Source organism: Takifugu rubripes, chromosome 7 (assembly GCF_901000725.2).
Source record: "Takifugu rubripes chromosome 7, fTakRub1.2, whole genome shotgun sequence".
Classification (NCBI taxonomy): domain Eukaryota; kingdom Metazoa; phylum Chordata; class Actinopteri; order Tetraodontiformes; family Tetraodontidae; genus Takifugu; species Takifugu rubripes.
In genome coordinates, this window is record NC_042291.1 from 4,564,221 (window position 1) to 4,585,928 (window position 21,708).

A 21,708-nucleotide genomic window follows, 5' to 3' on the forward strand; every position below is an offset into this window, starting at 1 on the left:
AGATCAGAGCTGTTGATTTATATTATTTTGTTTGTAATTTTATTTTTAAATATATGTTATAAATTGATATGTACCAATGATCATCTTGATAACCTCCGAGGGTCTCTCAACCCTAGGGTGGGAACCTAAGTCGACCACTGTCAAACACATGTTGGTATTTTAAAGGAGCTTATTTTCAGAAATTGTCCAATAATCTTTTGTTCTTCAGCTGTGTTCACACATTTGAAGGTTCAAGTGCTGGAACCTGACGATCCAGGAACGTTCTGAGCACATTTTTATTATTTCTACAATTACATTTGAGTATCTGAACAACAAAAGTTCTCATTTCTTTAAGAGAATCAAAGAACGTATTCCAGGGGAGGAGAAAGTGAGAACCTTCCTGAGGGGTACAGCCAGTGTTGAGACAGGTCTGAGAGCCAGAGAGCTGTGACTGAAGGTGTGTTCAGGCCTTCAGCCTGTGGGGCAGCAGTTTCACGAAGTTTGGGTTTGTCTTCAGAACTAAGCGAGATTTCATATCAGCTCTGTGAACCACTCAGAAACGTTGAAGGAAGGAGGAGGGAAGAAAGCAACAACCGAACCCTGTCACAACAGGACAACAATGTCAGCTTTGCATACCAAATGTTTCTGGAGCTTTGGAACATTTCAGTCCTAAACATCTGAAGCTGCAAAATCTTGAAGACCTCCTGCTTTTGCAAGTTGAAAATGACAAGTTTCAGTTGTGGACCAGGACTGTGTGTCTGAAAACTCCAGATGTGAACATCAGTCTCTTGTCCCAGACGTTTAGTAATAATGGGAATCTTAACGAGTTTACGTTCTGTTACATTACAGGAAGTATGAGGCGGTCCGAGCAAAATAAGTTTGGAAACTTGGTTAAATGCTGTAAATAAGATTCATGATCAGAAACTTGACTGGTGAAACCATTTTGGGTCCTTCTGGGTCCTTGATGTTTCATCTCAATGTTTTTTTATTTAAAAAAAAAAAAAGAGTCTTGAAACCTTTCAGGATCGACGTCTCAAAGGTTCTGTGAGCACGAACAAAGGGGAGGCCGTGGAAGGGGACCAGGACGCTTGTCTTCCTCCTCCTCAGGTCTCTTCTGGTTGGACATTTCTCTCACCAAGCAGCCAATAGGTGGTCATCTGTCCTTTGCCCTTGACGGGGATGTTGCCCCGCAGCTCCAGCTGGAAACACTGAAAGTCCTGCAGGACCTCGTGAGTTGCTGCCGACACGTGGATCTTTAGCGCTGTGAGGAAGAAAGACAGGTGCTGAAGGAGGGCTGGTGAACCAGCGCTGCGTGATCACGTGACACCTGTGTGGTCGCACGCATCGGCCGACCTTCTCCGCTGGATTCCATCCGTGAGGAGGTGTTGACTGTGTCGCCAAACAGACAGTAACGTGGCATCTTCAGCCCGACCACGCCAGCGCACACCGGACCTGCGAGGTCACCACACGCGCACGGTTCATCAACATATCAAGTGGTTACTATAGCAACGTGTGAAAATATGGTCACCAGGAAATTCTGGTAAAAAGTGGCAGCGGTGGACAGGACGGGACGGGACGGGACGGGACGGGAGTCTCACCGCTGTGGATACCAATACGCAGCTTCAGCTGCTCCTCTGGTCGGTGGCAGATCTGGAACGTTCGGACTGCGTCCAGCAGGGCCAGAGCCATGCGGGCGATCTCTCGACCGTGCAGCTTCCCGTTCCTCACCGGCAGCCCTGACACCACCATGTAGGCATCGCCAATGGTCTCCACCTGGCGTCACCATGGTAACACAGGTGACATGAGGAAAACTGAATGTTGTTGCCCATCAGACATCCCAAATCAATAACTTCATCATTCAGTCACCTTGTAGACATCAAAGTTGTCAATGATGGCGTCAAAACACGTGTAGAGGTCGTTCAACAGGGTCACCACCTGCAGAATGACAAAACCTAAGTGTCACATGACCTGACATCACACAAAAGGTCAGTCATGACTCCGCCTACCTCCAGCGGTGTACTCTCTGCCGATATCGCAGTAAAACCAACGATGTCACTGAAATAGATGGTAACCGAATCAAACGCCTCCGCCTGAACCGTCTCACCTCGCTTCAGCTGCTCCGCCACCGAGCTGAGGGGGAGGGGCATAACCAAGAGGTGGGCATGTGTACACAACTACAGCAGCTGGCCCAATATAGGCAGTACCGACTGGTATCTGTGCAGTACCGACTGGTATCTGTGCAGTACCGACTGGTATCTGTGCAGTACCGACTGGTATCTGGGCAGTACCGACTGGTATCTGGGCAGTACCGACTGTTATCTGTGCAGTACCGACTGGTATCTGGGCAGTACCGACTGGTATCTGTGCAGTGCCGACTGGTATCTGTGCAGTACCGACTGGTATCTGTGCAGTACCGACTGGTATCTGGGCAGTACCGACTGGTATCTGGGCAGTACCGACTGTTATCTGTGCAGTACCGACTGGTATCTGGGCAGTACCGACTGTTATCTGTGCAGTACCGACTGGTATCTGTGCAGTACCGACTGGTATCTGTGCAGTACCGACTGGTATCTGGGCAGTACCGACTGGTATCTGGGCAGTACCGACTGTTATCTGTGCAGTACCGACTGGTATCTGGGCAGTACCGACTGGTATCTGTGCAGTACCGACTGGTATCTGTGCAGTACCGACTGTTATCTGTGCAGTGCCGACTGGTATCTGTGCAGTGCCGACTGGTATCTGTGCAGTACCGACTGGTATCTGGGCAGTACCGACTGTTATCTGTGCAGTACCGACTGGTATCTGGGCAGTACCGACTGGTATCTGTGCAGTGCCGACTGTTATCTGTGCAGTACCGACTGGTATCTGTGCAGTACCGTCTGGTATCTGTGCAGTACCGACTGTTATATGTGCAGTACCGACTGGTATCTGTGCAGTACCGTCTGGTATCTGTGCAGTACCGACTGTTATATGTGCAGTACCGACTGGTATCTGTGCAGTACCGACTGGTATCTGTGCAGTACCGACTGGTATCTGTGCAGTACCGACTGGTATCTGTGCAGTACCGACTGTTATCTGTGCAGTACCGACTGGTATCTGCGCAGTACTGACTGGTATCTGCGCAGTACTGACTGGTATCTTGCGCAGTACTGACTGTGGTAGTATCTGATAGAGGAGAGCTTCTGCCTTGCGTTTCTCCTCATGATAAGCTTGTGTTCGTTCTTCCACCAGCTCCTCCAGGTTGTTGGCGTACTGCTCCATGCGGGACAGGAGGTTGTCCAGAATGTTGGTTCTCGACTCTCTGCACACACACACACACACACACACACACACACACACACACACAGAGACAGACAGAGTCAGTCAGGCAGTCACACACTTATGTCAGTCCATTCCCAGTTTCCACCTCACCTGTTGTGTTTCCGCAGCAGGACCCTGATCTGGTTGAACTCTGGCCTCTCCGTTGGCTCCTCCGCCCAGCAGCGCTGCATCACCTGACCCAGCTCAGGACTGTGAGCCTGGGGATCGATGGTTGGGCGGAGGCAGGGCCACTCGCCTAGAACCACCCGGTCCACAATCTCTGCAGACAGTCGATTTAGATCAGTATGGGTTTCAAACACCAGAAGAAGAGTATGACAACAATAAGCCCCGCCCCCTGTAAGTTCTCTTTCATCTTCTTTATTTTTGTTTTTCTGTTGAAGGACAGTCAAAGTTGTTGATGCCTTCAGGTGACTAAAGCATCATTAAAGCTGTCATCTTTGTCTCTGATGGATTCACCCTTGGGGCTGAGTGGGTCTCCCTCCAGGTAGAAAGCTCCTCGGCGCAGCGCCACCTCCTGGAGGATGATGCCAAAGCTATACACGTCCCCTTTCTGGGTTCCTCGAGGGGGTGGAGCCTCCATGCGCAGAAGTTCAGGAGCCATCCACAGTCTCTCTGAGGGGGTGGAGCCACAGTACAGAAAGAAGAACAGTTTGGACATAACCTGGAAAATGGAGGAATTTTTGAATTTGGAGTCCTCCAGTGTGAAGAACACCAAGAGTGTGTGGAGTCTGGAGGAATAAAACCAAACTTACGTGCGTAGTACGCATGAGCGTCTCTTACAGATTCGCCTTCAGATCGAAAGCTGGACAGGCCGTAGTCAGTGATCTTGAGGACAAAACGGTTGTCGACAACACAGTTGGAGGACTTGAGTTTCCCGTGGGAAACAATGACACTGTTGTGAAGAAACACCATCCCCTGTGGGGGGTGCAGGAAAGAGGAAGGAAAAGAGTTGCACCTGCTGGCTGAATACAGAACTGCACTTTATCTGGCTCACAAACTCTGGCCCAGTCACCATTTACAGCCGCTGACAACAGATGGAGGACAGAACGTGGGGACAAAACCAGGTCTCTGCTGCTGTCCGTCACCTTGCCCTCCACCTGCCGGACAGCTGTTCATGAACAGACGTCTGTCACAACAAGAACCCATCCATCATCCATCCATTCGTCCATCCATCCATTCGTCCATCCATCCATCCAACAATCCATCCACCGACCACCGTCCATCTGTCCATCCATTCACCACCTTCCATCCATCTATCCAACACCCAGAATCTATTCATCCAACTATGTCTGTCAAAACAAGTACCTGTCCATCCATGCATCCATCCATCTGTCCGGTTAGCCATCCATCTGTCCATCATCCATCATCTGTACATCCATCCATCATCCATCTGCCCATCCATCCACCACCCACCCATCAACCAACATCCATCCATCACCCATCACCCATCATCCATCCACCCTCCATCCATTCATCACCCTCCATCCATCTATCACCATCCATCCAGTCATCCACCACCATTCATCATCCATCCATCCACCCATCTATCTATCACCATCCATCCAGTCATCCACCACCATTCATCATCCATCCATCCATCCATCCATCTATCACCATCCATCCAGTCATCCACCACCATTCATCATCCATCCATCCATCCATCCATCCATCACCCATCACCCATCATCCATCCACCCTTCATCCATCCATCCATCCATTCATCACCATCCATCCAGTCATCCACCACCATTCATCATCCATCTATCCATCCATCCATCCATCCATCCATCCATCCATCCATCCATGCACTGTCCATGGACTCTCAGACAGACGTATTGGTCTCTGTCGCTGTCACACATATTTTAGTGTGTAGCCACCTGAGATTATAGGAGAACAGCTGAAATCAGACGTCACTTTACTGTGACTATCTGCCCTGGGGGAGGAGCTTACCTTAACAATGTCGTTAATGAGAGAGTATTTGAACATCCAGTCCAGAGTGATGCTGTCATTCTCTAGGATGTCCTGACAGACAGACAGCCAGACAGGCAGTGAGTTCAGAGACAGGCAGGCAGACAGACACAAAGGTAGACAAAGGGACAGGTGTACCTGCAGACTTCCTCTGGGACAGTACTCTGTGAGGATGCAGGTGTTTGGAGGGTCAATGCATGCCCCAACAAACCTGGTCAGATGTTCGTTCTGAACATCCCGCATCTGAACATACATACGGGTTCACGACATGCTTCCAGACAGATGACAGCTAGACAGGTGAACTGCGTTAAGGGGACACTCACATGTTTGAGTTCAAACAGAATTTTCCTGTTCAGCTCCACGCGCTTCCTGTTGGTGTATTTGATGGCCACAATGTTCCCCTAGAAGAATAGACAAGTTTGACTCTGCTGACAATAACAAGCTGTCACAGTGACAGTGGCTGTAGATATATAATAAAAGGAATTCTCAAGTACAACGTGAAAGAAGAAAAACTGACCTTGTAGTAACCAGTCTTTGCAAAAACCTGCAGGTTTCCATCTCTTGTCATCAGAGAGCCGTAATTTGATCCTCTCTGTGGACCCACACATCAGTGAATGTGTGAATGTGTGTGTGTGTGTGTGTGTGTGTGTGTGTGTGTGTGTGTGTACACGTGTCTGCCTGTGTGTTGGTGCTAACCAGAGACAGTGTTAGCTTGCTGCCGCTGCGCAGGACTTTGTCAAAGTTGCTTATCTGGATGTCGTCCCAGCTGAGCCTCCAAAGCTGAGCCACCAGCTCTTTCTCCAGCTTCATCCTCCTGGAGACACGCCACACAGATCAGCCACAGCTTCCTGTCCACACTCCACCACATTGATAGCAGTCATTCTGTTGTGACCCTCCTGCACAAGTCTTGTCTTTACTTTAACCAATGACAACTTTTTGAGAAGATGAAAGAAGATCAGATCAGTGGTGCCCACTCTTCTGGATTCATGTATCCTCCTGCTAAGCTAGGCTAACCTTCCTGGCTTGTCGCTGAGCTTTATGAATCTTTGGATTTACCACAGAGTTCAGCAGGACGCACCTGTAGATGAAGACGGCGATGGTCAGGATCATGGTGACGATGAAGAACAAGACAATGAGAACCATCTGGTGGATTGTGACGGTCTCTGTCAGAGAGAAGGAGGTTCTCTTCACATTCAGGTTGACTTGCTGCAAGGAAACACGTTAGTCCACTGACTTGTGAGACACGCGGGGTTATCGTTTTTAAAGCCGCAGACAGGAACATCAGGAGGACAATTTCCACCCAACCAATGCACCGTGGTTCCTGGTACAACTGTCAGATGTTCCTCAGCACTGTTGTACACCAAAACTGTCTGAAGAGAGAAGTTCAGGTGAGTCTCCTCCACCCTTGTTTGAACTGAAACAGCTCGCATGAATCTGACCATGTTCTGGTCGGATTCATATTTCTTTTTAAGTTGTTATACTTAAATGAGGACTGAGGTGAGGTGTTCTTGTACTTGGTACATACTGAGTTCCAAATTTGAAAGGACTCTTTGAGGATTAAGGTTTTAAAGTTGAGGTGAGATTTAGGTCAAGATCAGGGGCGGCTGGGTAATGCATGAGGTCTGTGAAAGTCCCCACAAAGATAGGAATGTGAGGATGTATGTGTGAGTGTGTGGACCTGGAAATTGCGGCTGTCTCTGTCAGTCATGTCCCACAGAGCAAACTCCGTCTCTCTGTCTCCATACTCGTCCAGGTGGACTATTCCAGTTACACCTGTAGAACACACACGTGAGTTACACACTTTTCAGGTACTGATCATGGGACCAAAGTCCATCTAGCCTTGAAATTCAGAAAATCGATGGGTCTCCTGGTGCCCCCAACTGGAAGCAGTGGGGATCAGGAACCCACTGACTCAATAACACACCAGGGGGCACCAGGAGCGACATCCTTGCATGGCGAGGGACGGCAGGGGCGGCATTGATGCCGCCTCTGTAACCATCAGCTGATGTACACGACCGCCGAGCGTCACCTCGAATGAAGACGGAAGGTAACCAACCAAAACCGTCAGATATGTGAAGATGGAATCAGCTACGTGTCCAATACGCTTGAGAGTGGTTGTAATAGCTGGGTTTGAACCCGTAGAGGGCGTCACATTACACTTTTAAAAACAAAATACCCCAAATGTTTTGGCTAAAATGTTAAGAGTTGGACCAGAATTAACAACAATACAGCCTGGGGGGAACCAGCTGATCCGTGTGACGTTCAGGACCCTTTTTGGCTCTGCTCACGGAACAGGACCACCTGTGACAGAGCAGCATTTGACGATCAGCGAGGTCATCAGAAGGTTGATGAAAATGGTGGTGAGGAGTGAACACTAGCAGCTCCAGAACCAGCAGGTCCAGCAGCTGGTTGGAGATTAAGACTATTCTTGAAGAACTGGATCAGAAGAACTGAAGCCCTCCCTCTGAGGGTGTCTCCACTCTCATCTGTCCAGCCTCTTGGCTGAGGTGGTTTCACCTCCACATCTGCTCTTCCAGCCTGTGAAAAAACACCTGAGCTGGAGAAGATCTGCCATCCTTCATGGCGTCATTGGTTAATGGAGCGGAAGCAGCTGAGAGTGGCCGTAATCTGATCTGGCGCCTATTTGTGGGTTTTACCATCAGCTGACCTCCTCCAAGGCTGATCTATCAGATACGACCCCCCCCCAGATCTGATTAGAACCTCCACACTGTTGTTTAGCCCCTCCCTCCCCTCCCCCTCCTTCCCCGATGATGTCATGGTCACCAGGAGACATCCTCTGATGGAACATCAGATCTGCTGAATCTGCGTAACGCAATTATCGCCACTGTTGCACGTCTGCGTTCAGCATCCCAGACCTGTTGCCTAGTAACCACAGATACTTCGTGCCGCACGACATCCATAAATTGCACATTAGAGACAAAGTTATAATCACGAGCTGTCAGAGCAACCAGATTAGCAACATGCTAATCTTTGCCAGCTTGCGAAAAAAACCAACAACCCTGTGTCTGTAGCGCCCCCTGCAGTCAAAGGCGAACGCTCACGTTCATTATCACATTATCAACGATGCTCCCTATGTTGTTAGCATCATCAACAGATGAGAAACTGCGCACTACGTCTGTACATCCAGTTAGGTCTGCACACACACACACACACACACACACACACACACACACACACACACACACACACACACATACACACACACACACACACACACACACACATACACACATACACATACACACACACACACACACACACACACACACACTGCTGTTGTGGCAGAGGGCCAGGAGGAGGATTTGGTTTCACACGTCCGATGTTCAGGTTATTTTTGCTCTGACGGTCTGGAGAACAAAGAGTCAAGTGACTTTGAGAGGAAACCAAAGGAGGCAGGAAATAAGGAGGTTGATGATGTCTAAACACCAGCTGACATGAAACAACCTCAGAGAACCTGGTTCTGCTCCACGAACACCAAACCCAAAAGGTGGAGTAAATGATGCTGCACAGGTCACCTGGAAACACAAGAACTGATTTCCCCAGTGCCCACTGATCTACATCTGGGACTTCAGCAGCTTCTAGACCCCGAAGTTGCCTGAACCCATCATTTAATTGCATCTGAGAGGAACACAACCAGCTTTACATCAACAGCAGAGGAGGAGTGAAGATCCAGCTTGACTGCAGACACCTCCACCTACCTGCTGAGGATGCTGAGATCTGCAGCAAACGGCCACCTTGAATCCATATGTAAGCAGTTTGAGGTCGTAGAGTGAAGAAAGCAGAGTCCAAAGACATAAACACACAAACTAGGAGCCATCAGTCGCCAGTTCCCCCAGCACTGCTGACCTCTGACCCCAACTGAAGAATACAGGCTGGCAGCATATGATAAACATGAATCTGCAGTCAGGACGGCGGTCCTGCTGCTAATTTAATGTCCTGAAACAAGTGAGCGCTAACCAAGGCCAGCAACCATGAGCCAAATCAGGTAAGATCAGATGTGATGATGGACATCCACTATCAGCCGTGGTCGCTAATATTAGAATTTAGCTCTAGCCTGTTCTGTTCTGGCTCACATCAGGATTTCACTCTCACTGAACCGGAGCTGCCTTGTTCTTGTAATTGCAAACTTAAAAGCTTTAAAGGTGGGTCTTCCTGTTCCTAACCAAAGCACAAACCTAAAACATCTGACACCTTCTCAGTTCATCACTGGTTTGTTTCCAGCAGGCAAAAGATGAAGTTTTAGCATTTTCCCCACCAGACGCATGACAAAGAAGTGAAGGGAAACATCTGCAGCTCGTTCCTCCAGAAGCTCCTCCTCTGCCTCTCCTCCACCCTCCGAGGAGAGAATCAGGCCCCTGTCTGGCCGCTAACGCCAACGAAGAGATTTCACCATCGTGTCGACATTAACCTGGCTCCGTCCGCTCCATCCACGCTTTGCTTGTTACTGACTTTACCTCCTACATGGTGACGGAGAAGTTCAGTAAGATTCTGTGGGAATTGGATCCACTGATTGAAGCCAACGTTGACGAAAGGTTTAGGATGAGAAGTGGAAGATGAGGAGGACGTGGAGGAGGTGGGACTTGCCAAGAGTTATTGTGAAGGACAGCAAAGCGATGACGTCGTCCATCAGCTCACGCTTCCTGCTAGTTTAACCAACAACACATTTCCTGCACTGACCTGACCTCTGCACAACATTCAGAGAAAACAGCTCAAATATAAAATAATCACATTTTGTTCATGTATAAGCAAATGTGGCAGAATAGAAAATGTGAGCTGATTTGGGTTCATACTTTATTTTGTTTTCATTTACTTTAGGTTTTTATTTCATTGCCTCTATTCCAACATGCTGTTAGCTTATTAGCGTAGTCCCAGCATGCATTGCACTGGGTTTAAAAGCCTGTGAGGTGACTGATGGACCAATCATTGTAGACTTCCTGTCAGCTGGCATCACAGCACGAACAGAGGACATGCCCATTCTCCCCTTCAAATCATGTTCTGAGTGTTCCCGGATCAATACATCTTATGTTGGTTAGCGATCGACCAAACTACATCAATGTTCTTGCTCCACATTCTCGCCCCTCCAACATGCTTCTGTTCCAAAAACCATTGTTCCCCAACTCACCATGGAAGATTCGGTTCCACATCCTGTCATTAACCAGTTTTCCTGGAGGTCTGTCACCAGCTGGCGTCATGGTTTCGTTCAGAGCTTGAGCGTAGAGCATCACGCTGTCGTAGAACCCTCCAGCGATGATGTTCATCTGAAGACAACAAATCACAAGCTTTCATCTATCCCGACACTGGTCATGTGACCTGCATGGACAAACCTGAGGAAAGAGCTTAATTATCAACCGTTTCTGTTATCACATTAACAAACACACAGCAAACTCACCAGCGAGTCCCCAATAGTGTAGTTAAACATGTGTTTAGCATCTGTTTTCAGGTTGCTGATGAACTCTTTGTACTCGGGGTTCTGTGGTTCTCTGTATGTCAAGATCTTCACGCTCTGAAAACAGGAAGTGAACATTAATAAGTGGCCCCTGCTCAGCTCGGCTCCACAGAGGTGGAAGATTCCATCTCCAAACACACACACACACACACACTTAGAACCTGCCATTTATGGACCACTGAACTTCCTTGTTGACCTCTTCCTACCTGCTTTGTGTGTTTTCAGTAGTACTACAGTCGCTGCGGTGCCACAACAAAACTGTACGTCTAACATGACATGTGGTACCTGGAAGGCCTCTTTGGCGACGGCGTCGTCCTCGTCACCACGGAACCAAGGCTGCTGACACCCGGATTGCAGACTGTACCCAAACACGTCGATGTAGAAGAAGACGTACTGCTCGTGAGGAAGGTCCTCTCGCCAAAACTGGACCATCAACTTCCTGAAGACGTCAGGTTCACAGCACACGAACATGACTGGGATAGAGATGAGGTTCCCTTAGTGATCACACCAATGTCTCGCCACACCTCGTTCTCTCCTCATCTTACTTCTTCTGATGTCACCTTTGGTTTTTTCAAATTTGAATAAAAATTCTGTGTTTTAGGTTTTGCACTCTGCTTCCTCGCAGCAGGAAGTCTCCATGGCGTGACGCCATTCCTCCCGTGTGCCGCTCCACGCTCGCCGCAACCATTGTTTTTAAACATAATGACCTCTACACAGGAAGTGGACCCACAGGAACAACACAGCAGTAAAACCTCTGCATGTGTGAGACAATGTTCTAAAGTCTGGACCAGACATGACCATGTTCTGAGGTGGTCTGGACCAGACATGACCATGTTCTGAGGTGGTCTGGACCAGCCTGACGTGTTCTGAGGTGGTCTGGACCAGCCTGACGTGTTCTGAGGTGGTCTGGACCAGCCTGACGTGATCTAAAAAGGCCTTAGTAGTTTTTATAAATAGTTCCAGTTTATTTAATTTGACATCTGATTGATTTTGTTTTTTAATGTTCATGTTTTCAGTCAACTTAAGGTGACTGAGTGTGAAAATGCAGAAGATGAAAACTGGATAATCTCCAGATGCTGCAGCCAGGAGATTCCAGCATATTAATTTTTAACTATGGACAGATGGAGAACATGTGGGAGAGTGGGCTGAAGCAGAGCGGGTAGATCTATTCAGGATGATTGAACACTAGCTTTGGCGCCAAGACAACAGGCTGTGACATGACACGCTCCTGACTGACGGTGGATATTTGAAGATGACTTGGTTGAAACTTGGAGTCAGTAAAATTGGGATTTAATATTTGCTGTTTTAAATTTCTGCAGATTCATCTTGAATTAGCATCATATGGATTACAGGAGGATCTGCACCTGTCAGCACAAACCCTGAAATCCAATCAAAAACACATGTTCTGAGGAGGTCTGGACCAGCCTGAGGTGGTCTGAGAAGGTATAGACCAGCCCAAGGTGGTCTGAAGAGTTCTGGACCAGCCTGAAGTCGTCTGAGGAGGTCTGGACCAGCCTGAGGTGGTCTGAAGAGTTCTGGACCAGCCTGAGGTGGTCTGAAGAGTTCCGGACCAGCCTGAGGTGGTCTGAGAAGGTATAGACCAGCCCAAGGTAGTCTGAAGAGTACTGGACCAGCCTGAAGTCGTCTGAGGAGGTCTGGACCAGCCTGAGGTGGTCTGAAGAGTTCTGGACCAGCCTGAGGTGGTCTGAAGAGTTCCAGACCAGCCTGAGGTGGTCTGAGAAGGTATAGACCAGCCCAAGGTAGTCTGAAGAGTACTGGACCAGCCTGAAGTCGTCTGAGGAGGTCTGGACCAGCCTGAGGTGGTCTGAAGAGTTCTGGACCAGCCTGAGGTGGTCTGAAGAGTTCCGGACCAGCCTGAGGTCGTCTGAGGAGGTCTAGACCAGCCCAAGGGGGTCTGAAGGGTTCTGGACCAGCCTGAGGTGGTCTGGTCTAGCTCAAAGGGAATGATGATGTCATCATAAATTGATGTTTTGACCTGTTTGTGATCGTCTCTGAGCATCTGTTTTTATGATCGGCTTCGTACTAAGTTGAGCATCTTTGATAATGTAAAGTTGAAGAACTCAGAAGGAATCTGAAGAGCCTTCACTTTATAAAGTGTTGATGGGGAAGGAACGGACACACCAGCTCAACCTGGACCATGGCCGATCCATCTGATCCATGCGACACCCCAACTGGAATCGTTCTCAGATCACAGAAAACGTTCCAAAATATTCAGATAACGGGATGTTTAGAATGAAAAATGAATAAACTCTTACCGATACCCGTTGAGCTATTATTAGCACAGTAGCGCTAATACACAAGAGGACAGAGGGCAGGAAAGAATGGGTAAAAGCACTGACAGAACCACACGAAACCCGAGTGAATTCCAAACTGGTTCTGACGCAGTTTCAGAAGGAACCTGAGAAAGAACCAGCCCGACAGAACCCTGCCAGAAACACCTGCCACAGGTCTAAGACAGAGACTACCCACTCACTGAACTGGGGATCCAGGTACCAGAAAGGCACCTCCTCATCCTCCCCCATCCTGACTGGCTGACCAAACCTCAGGCTGCCATCAATATGGTTGGTTCTTGTTCTTCTCCTTTAATGGTGCTTTTCTCCACTCATGTTCTCTCCGTGTTTCATCTCAATAATGTGCCTAATCTCCTCTGTAGGTTTTGTTACTTTTCAGCTATCCTGAAGTTCCTCCCTGGACAGAATCCCTTTAATCATCGGACATTGTGCGTGCTACACGTGCTAAGTTGTGATGCTCTTTCAGTGTGAGTGTGGGTCCCCTGGTGAAGGTTCTCATGTTGGATTACACAGACAGACGGCAGAAACACGGTAAAATTAGCCCGAGTGTGTTTGGCAGGAAATACCTACAGATCTGATAGGCTGGCTGCGGCCTCCATATATGGCAGCAGGTTCCTGACCTCTGTTAATGAATGTCCTGCTCCTGTGGGGAGGGTTAATGGCGCTGTGGGAACCAGCCAGGTCGGCGTGTTTATGCTCACAGATTAAAGCACCTCCACACATTCAGGAAGCTCGATTTATGGCTGCATTGCAGAAGTGCGGCGGTGGCGACGCCGACTCATTTTACTGCTGAACCCAGCAATGGCGAGACACCAGTTCCCACATCTGAATGTGTAGTTCAGTGTCACATGACCAACATGGTGTCCTGTGACCCAACATCCAGATGTTCATTTGTTCCCATTACCAGGGGATGGTTACTGTCATGAATGTGGCCGTGGCCACAGATGTCTGTTCATTCCTGACGTCTACGTCAACCGCCGCCATCACGCTGCTGCCCCAAGGCCATGGTCGGAGTCCTAGAGAGGGTCTGTGACCTCACCCACAGGTCCATGGTTGAGACAAGGGTGATGGCGGCAGGAAGATGAAGGTTGACCGTGAAGCGTCTGAAGATGAGGATGATGTCATCTCCGGTTAAATGGAGATCAACTAGACAAGATCCAAACTGATCCATCAGCCCTCAGACGTGAGGAGCTCTGTAGCTTTAAAACTGAAACAAAGGTTCTTTAAACATATGGTGAAAATGCATCACGTTGTCTCTCCGTAGGCTCGTGGGCCTAAATGAAGCTACCTGGAGTTCAACCTTCAACTCCAATGATAAACACATTTACTGAGGAAGCTCTGTGATGATGAACATGGAGCAGGAGCCCTACTGTCCCGCCCTCCCATCACGTTGACATGGAAAACTTCTAACTGTCAACCAGACCCAAACACAGCAGCCATCACAAGCAGATCAGTCCGAACCGTTTGGACCCGGGTCAGGTCTCACCTGAACCCAAGGCCTGGTGACTCACCGCGGCCATCGTTCTGGATGTCGGCCAGGATCTGGGAGTAGTTGACCAGCGTCTTGTCCTCCTCGAACACTCTCTCAGCCAGCGTGATGTTGGTGGTCTTCAGTTGCATGTACAGACCCTCCACGGTGAAGTAACATGGCCGGTCGTCCACCTTCTTGTCACTAAAGATCAGCATCACGTGGTCCCGCCAACCAAAGTGTTCACAGATCCGCAGAGCGAACTTCCCCAGCTTCATGTGGGTGGGTCCCGTGTTGGTGATGGACGGGTAGACGCCACCGTAAAACGCTACCGCAGGCGCACCAGCCGTTACCATGGGGATGTCCCAGTGAGTGGTGAACAGTCCCACAGGGGAGGAGGTGTAGGAGCAGCCTGGTCCAATAAACGCCCATGGGTTATAGGCAAACTTCAGGTCAACAGCCATGAGGGACGCCTCGGACTCGGAGCAGATGCCCCCCTTGTTCTCGCTGTTCTTGAAAGCGTAGGTGAGGTGATGGTCGGGCAACAAGGTGGGGTCGGTGTTGACAGCTCGCACAGCCCGATCGATAGCGGGACCAATTCGAGGCCAAGCCCAGGGGTACTCGGTGTTACTCTGCGGTAAAATAACGGCCAGTGTGACGTTGGGCCGTGCTCGGTGCTCCCAGCCACCTCCAGTTTGGCGGCACATAGCTGGTGGCACACAGAGCTGAACCAGTAAGATCAGCAGAAGCTCAGTCCACTGGGCCATCCTCCCTAGCAGGGGGTCCTCCTCCACGGCCGTCCTGGAACTGTGGAAACAGAGCAGAAAGTTAAACAAAGCTGGACCTTTATGAGAGTGAAGCAACTCTGGGACATACGGAATAAAAACAGCCCAATCAAATGCCAATAAAACCTGTGATCTCATCAAAACCAGCAGCATCAAACAACTTCCCAGTTTAGTGACCAGCAGAAGGTTCTTTCTGAACCCTCAAATTTAAGGCTCTGTCACCAGAAATTCTCACATTTTAGCGTGAAAAAAAACCCAGTTTCAATGTAAAAATCCGAGCGGGTTCCAGGCCAGTAAAGTGTGATTTTAATGAGACTTCTTGTTTTCATTTTCCACACATGACAAACAAACAAGGTGAATTAGAAGAAAGCGCGGAGCTGTGCTGAGGGGCCTAACCTGCTCAGGTGCTCATGCCGGGCGAGCTGATCATCGGACGGCGGATCCCCGAAAAGCCTCCTCTGCGGCGGAAAGCCCAGCGTTCAGGGCGCCTCCCGACACATGCTGCTCCTGGAAGCTCGACTGCTTTACTGCTGGGAGCATGGAGTAAAAACCGAGGCAGGAAGAATGCGTAAAAGTTCCATAACGCCGGAAAATAATCCACAACGATAGTAATTGTAATCCCGATGAGCCGCTCTGAAGTCCGATTGAACCTAAATGAAGCGGAGACCAGCCGACCTGCTGGGTGTCAGGAGGAGAAGTGACGGAGAGACACCGGCAGAGGGAGGGCAGGAAAGAAGGGCAGAGGAGGGAAAGGGAGCAACAATGGAGCATAACAAGGAAAGGAAGGAAGGAGGAATTATCCAGGAATGAGCCTGCGGAGGAATTCAACAACGACGGCGGCAAATCGTCCACCCAAACTCTAAACTTCTACCACAAAACACTGTAGGAATTTTAAAAAAGCTGTTTTATAGCAGTTTTAGGAGTTTTTCCACTGTCACTTGTGACGGCGCAACGCTGTTGCTAAGGCAACCTTGAACACGTCATGGAGCCGGTGGGTCCTCCTGACGGTGGTGAACGAAAGTTCTTCAGGTTGTCGCCACATCGGGTAAATGAAGAGTCCAGAGCTACAGCCCCCAGATCACATCCCAGAGAAACCAGTGAAGGCAGACCAGTCCCCAGCACCAGTCCCAGTAGAGAAATCTGGGTTAGTGAACGTTTAGACAATATTCTATACCAAAGTACAGGTGATAATGCTGTGAGTACAGACAGTAATGCTCTGAGTACAGGCGGTAATTCTGTAAGTACAGGCGGTAATGTTGTGAGTACAGGCGATAATGCTGTGAGTACAGACAGTAATGCTCTGAGTACAGGCGGTAATTCTGTGAGTACAGGCAGTAATTCTGTAAGTACAGGCGGTAATGTTGTGAGTACAGGCGGTAATGTTGTGAGTACAGGCGATAATGTTGTGAGTACAGGCGGTAATGTTGTGAGTACAGGCGATAATGTTGTGAGTACAGGCGATAATGTTGTGAGTACAGGCGGTAATGTTGTGAGTACAGGCGGTAATGTTGTGAGTACAGGCGATAATGCTGAGTACAGGCAGTAATGTCGTGAGTACAGGTGATATGCTGAGTACAGGTGATAATGCTGAGTACAGGTGATAATGTCAGCAGTAATGTCGTGAGTACAGGTGATAATGCTGAGTACAGGTGATAATGCTGAGTACAGGTGATAATGTCGTGAGTACAGGCGATAATGCTGAGTACAGGTAATAATGCTGTAAGTACAGACAGTAATGCTGTGAGTCCAGGCAGTAATGTCATGAGTACAGGTGATAATGCTGAGTACAGGCAGTAATGCAGGTAAGTACAGGCGCTATGACTGTACTGAGCTCCTTTGGCCTCGATCTGTTGTTTATAGCTGCGTTATCTCACAGCCGCACAGATTAACCCAGACTGCGTCGTCCGTCACGCCTGTTCATTTTTACAAGTTGTCAAAGATCAATAAAACAAGAAGCAGGTCACTCTTTCAGACAGGAAGTACCCCACCATGCTGTCAATGTGAACTTTTCCTGATTATCTGAAACCACCAGGAGACCCGAAGACCCCTGCTGACCGAACCTCCGTCAGCCTGTGGCCTTCACTTCATCCTTCATCTCTGCTTTCGTCCAAACACCGTCCATCAGTCACTACAGTCAGCTCAAATATTGTGTTCAAATATTGTGGCACAAATACACTCAATTACACACGAAGTAGCTCCAAAGTCCTCGTTACTGCCCGACTGCTGTGAAGGCTGATGGGTAATTACACCATGAAAAGATCAAACGTGGAAACAGTGAATCAGCAGAAACCTGCAGCTTCCTGAATATTGCACACGTGCCAAACCACTTCCTGCTGAATAATTGAGGAGGGGGCATTTCCTCTTTGAAATGGCAGCGATGCACACACACACACACACGCGCGCACACACACACACACACACACACTCCGCTAAGTCAGATAAATACACCAGAAGATGTTAAAATGTTGATATTCAGACTGTTGAAACAGGATGTGCTGTTATTAGGCAGAGACATGAAGACAGGAAGTGAGTCCATTAGGGCTGAAGGACCTGTGGCTTGGTCACCTGACCGTGAGTCACCTGTTCAACACCTTTCTTTACGTATCAACCGTTTCACCCTTTTCCCCCAAAGTCTTTTTAAAAGTTTTAATGGTGAAATCACTTAATTTCTGACTGAATTTCTAAAAAAAACAACTATCAGAGCAGAACCCAGATGTGGCATCTGAAACCGAAGAAACAAGAAAATGTCTTAGGTGCCTTTGGTTGTCTCGTTTATTTTGTACAGATGCTTGAGGTAAAATAATACATTTTTAAGTGTTTTAAAAGATCATGTGTTCCTTTTTGCAAATGAAGTGAATCAGCTTCAAAAGAACATTTATTGAGGACACTGATGTTGGCGCTGTGCTCATCTATGTGGATAAGTGATCAAACCTCCACCAATCGCTACTAAAGCCAGTTGGTAGTGAGCAGCCAGTGGCCGCTCAGCACGTTGTCTCGTGACCATCAGCATCTACATCTCGTCGGCGCGGCCGGCCTTGGTTGCATTGTGACTTCGTTTGGCGCCTGCTGCTGCCGCCGAGTCGAGTGCCGGTGGTTCTGTCTGCCTGGGGGGAGAGGCGGGTGCTGATTGGCCCCCATCCTGGGTTCTGTTTTCCGGTACTTGTGTTGGTTCTGATACGTCTGCAGGTCCAGTCTGCCTGACTTCTGAATCTGCCCGTCTGTCGACATCATCCACCACAGTCCGCCAGGAGGCGGAGTCAGTCAGGATGTTTCTGGACAGAACTGCAGGAACACAATGTTCACCCTTAAATGCTGAAGTGATCAAAGCCCCTCAGGCTGATCGATCGTGATCAGCCGATGATCATAGAAACGGACCTCCGATCGGCCTGAAGTCATCTGAGGACCAACTTCGTCTGAACGGGCTGAAGCTGGGCATGATGATGAGAGCCAGAGACAGGAGGATGATCTGAGGACACACACACACACACACACAACGATACACACAGGCACACACACTGTTAGAATCCCAGAAATGCAACAGTTTGAGGTGCACGGGTCAAAGGTCAGGTGGTGCTGTGGGTCGTACCAGTAAGCAGGTGCTGGTCTGAGCTCCTTTGCTGACCGTCTGTTTGATGAGAGACTGAAGTTGTCGCAGTTGCATCAACAGAGACCTGAGCAACACCAACATGGAGACGTGAGCACAACTACGGTCACAAACATCAACCAGCACGGTCAACGGCGCCCCCTGCTGGTGCAACACGAACTGCAGGTCTTTAACCAGACAGTTGTCTAATTTAAGAAGACAAACGTTCCTTTTAGATCAAAGCTGGACTCTGATCCAATAGTCCAGAGTTAAGCTGCTGTACACATAAACAACAATAATAATAACAATAATAGTTACATGTTACGTTTCTCCAGATGCTCCACCGTCCGCTGCAGCTCTTTGTTCTGTGCTGAACATGCTGCTGCCCTACACACACACACACACACACACACACACACACACACGCACACACACACAGAAGCATTTCCAGCATCTATCTAATATCTCTCATAATTTCAGCCTGACATAGGACCACTCTTACAGTTATATTTTTCCTAATTATATTTTCAGAATGTTTCTATGGCAGCAGAAACCTTTTCCTGCTGTAGGGACCTCTGGGCTACAATGATCAGATACTTCATGAGGCCAAAGGGTGAGTTTTGTGTGTCTGGGTCTATGTACCTGCTCTCCAGCGTGTCGATGTATTCCTTCCTGCGCCGCCGGCTGTCTTGAGCTGACTGTTTGTTCCGAATCTTCCTCCGAATCCTCTTCAGGACTCTTTCCTCAGCCTGCGAACACACGAGTGACGTCGGCTGTTTGTGTTTGTGAGGAAACGGTGAACGGAGATGAAAGTGGGAGGAGACCTTGGTGAGAGGAAGGTTGGTGGGAAGAGAAACTCCCTCCTGACTCAGCAGCTTCTGCTCCTCCTCTGTCAGCTGGAGTTCAGCGTAGAACTGAGACACAGTAGAAGAAGAACTGAGTCTCTACACTCTGACCTGTCCACTGTCAGCAGGACACCAAATTACAGACAAAAGTCTCACCAGATTGCCGTCAGGGCTCGGAGGGTTGACATGGGCTGTGGAGAACACGGGAAGCTCGCCAACGATACACGAGTCCGAAATTAAGACCTTAGAGGCCCAGTCATCTGCAGGAAGTGACATCACAGCTCCAGGTGAGACCAATAAACATATAAGGGTTGTCATGAAATGTGAACTCCTGCATGTGTGTCACAATGTTTCATACTGAGATGGTTCTGCTTGCAGGACAGATAAAGATGAAATAGAACAATAAAGCTCTTCCTATATTTGAGTTCCTGTGAGACTTGTTTTTCCCACATCCATCAAATGCCTCGCAGCTTTAATCAAAGATCACAAAGACAGTAAGATGGCTCACTACCACTGCTTTTCAACATCTGCTCCAATGAAAAGAACATTCCTCAAACTCGCATCACTCGTGAATTCTGATCAGCAATGGCAAACGGTATTTTCCTAACTCTTCTTCTCCTCCTCCCCTGGGCCAGTTGTCAAAGATACAGACAACACAAAAAGAAAAGTTTGTAGTATTAAACTCACCAAGCTCGATGGAGACCACGTTCTCCTGCCCAGGTTCAGGCTTTACAGTGCCCAGGCCACTCAGGTCATAAACAACCTGGTAAACAGTCGCTGGCTCCACCGGGGTGGTCACCATTGTTACCGGACTGACGACCGGCGGGTCCTCTGAAAGACTACAGTCACTCTCAGATGACAAGGCCATAGGGGGGCCACGGGGGAACACTTCATTAGGGTCCACTGCATGAAGGAAGTCTTCTGTCTCGCTATCGTTCAGAGCCTGACATTTAACAGAGAATCAGGTAACCTCAGCTGGACACATGGCCACACACGCACGCACGCATGCACGCACGCACACGCACACACACCGGGGAGGGAACTCACACAGTCAGGCTCCACTGCCCAGTCCAGCAGGCTTTTCTCCTCGCTACTGAAGATGAGGTCGGAGCAGGAGAAGAGAGTTTGGGTTTCATCCTCGCTGCTGCCGAGGGACAACTCTCTGCTGTCTGCATTCATGACCTGAACACAGCCAGGACTAATCAATCAACCAATCAATGAATCAGTCAATCAACCAATCAGTCACCCAACCAACCAATCACCCAACCAACCAATCAATCAATCAATCAGTCAATCAATCAGTCAGTTTTAGTGCTAAACTTGCTGTTGCCATGGTGAGCTAACCCTCTGAATAAGATACTCATCAGCAGAACTTGAACACACCACAAAACAAACACTGAGGAGGATGTCCTGGTTAGCGCGCGCACGAACACGCGCGCGCACTCTTCTTGCAGAATAGCAAGCTGAAGAGCTGCTAAACGTGTTCACGGTTTTTCTCTCCGCCTCCAGAAAGACTGTACTCACACACGCACACCCATGTAAAGTGATCAAAGACAAAGTAAATATAGCGCGTGGGGTTCCTCAAAGTTGCGCGAGTTTAGTTGAAATGACTTTTCTCCAACTTTGTGGTGTTTTCTCATGATATTATCCAAGTAGGACCTCTTACTTTCAAAGATCTTACTTGGATAACTATGACCTGGATGACTGAGAATCTACACAGACTTGTCATGATATTCTACTGATAAATGTCCACAAAAGGCTGTAAACTAGTTATTACTAGGACGTTCATACTCACTGAGCTCTCAGGTTCCACTAAGGTTCCTGCTCCGTTGATGGAGAACCAGAACCTTCCGCTCTAGTTCTTCCCAGTTTTAGACAGCAGAAAGTCCTGTTGGCAGAACCAGGACCTCCTGTCCCCGCCCCCTCTCTTCTTCGCTCCTCTATATTTAAGGGTGATCACAGGGTGTAGTTGCGTTCCGC

General features: G+C 48.7%; 2 protein-coding genes across 2 annotated transcripts; both read right to left on the reverse strand.

Moving 5' to 3' along the window:
* Positions 1-951: 951 nt before the first annotated feature.
* Positions 952-16,006, reverse strand: npr1b (natriuretic peptide receptor 1b). Its single transcript, XM_029838953.1, has 22 exons — positions 15,697-16,006; positions 14,559-15,322; positions 11,021-11,208; positions 10,679-10,792; positions 10,412-10,547; positions 6,947-7,041; positions 6,503-6,638; positions 6,347-6,431; positions 5,965-6,082; positions 5,786-5,860; positions 5,592-5,669; positions 5,407-5,511; positions 5,251-5,322; positions 4,053-4,215; positions 3,757-3,912; positions 3,391-3,559; positions 3,134-3,280; positions 1,986-2,109; positions 1,846-1,914; positions 1,578-1,752; positions 1,333-1,431; positions 952-1,240 (listed from the first exon to the last, which is right to left on the reverse strand). The coding sequence occupies exons 2-22, from the start codon at positions 15,280-15,282 to the stop codon at positions 1,083-1,085; spliced, it is 3,186 nt and encodes a 1,061-aa protein (XP_029694813.1). The 5' UTR covers positions 15,283-15,322; positions 15,697-16,006; the 3' UTR covers positions 952-1,082.
* A 2,048-nt stretch (positions 16,007-18,054) lies between these two features.
* LOC101063133 (cAMP responsive element binding protein 3-like 4) lies at positions 18,055-21,665 on the reverse strand. The gene is made up of 10 exons (XM_003965794.3): positions 21,524-21,665; positions 20,776-20,910; positions 20,416-20,671; positions 19,885-19,988; positions 19,708-19,797; positions 19,526-19,632; positions 19,202-19,270; positions 18,887-18,971; positions 18,676-18,766; positions 18,055-18,582 (listed from the first exon to the last, which is right to left on the reverse strand). The coding sequence occupies exons 2-10, from the start codon at positions 20,905-20,907 to the stop codon at positions 18,311-18,313; spliced, it is 1,206 nt and encodes a 401-aa protein (XP_003965843.1). The 5' UTR covers positions 20,908-20,910; positions 21,524-21,665; the 3' UTR covers positions 18,055-18,310.
* Between the last annotated feature and the right edge of the window lie 43 nt (positions 21,666-21,708).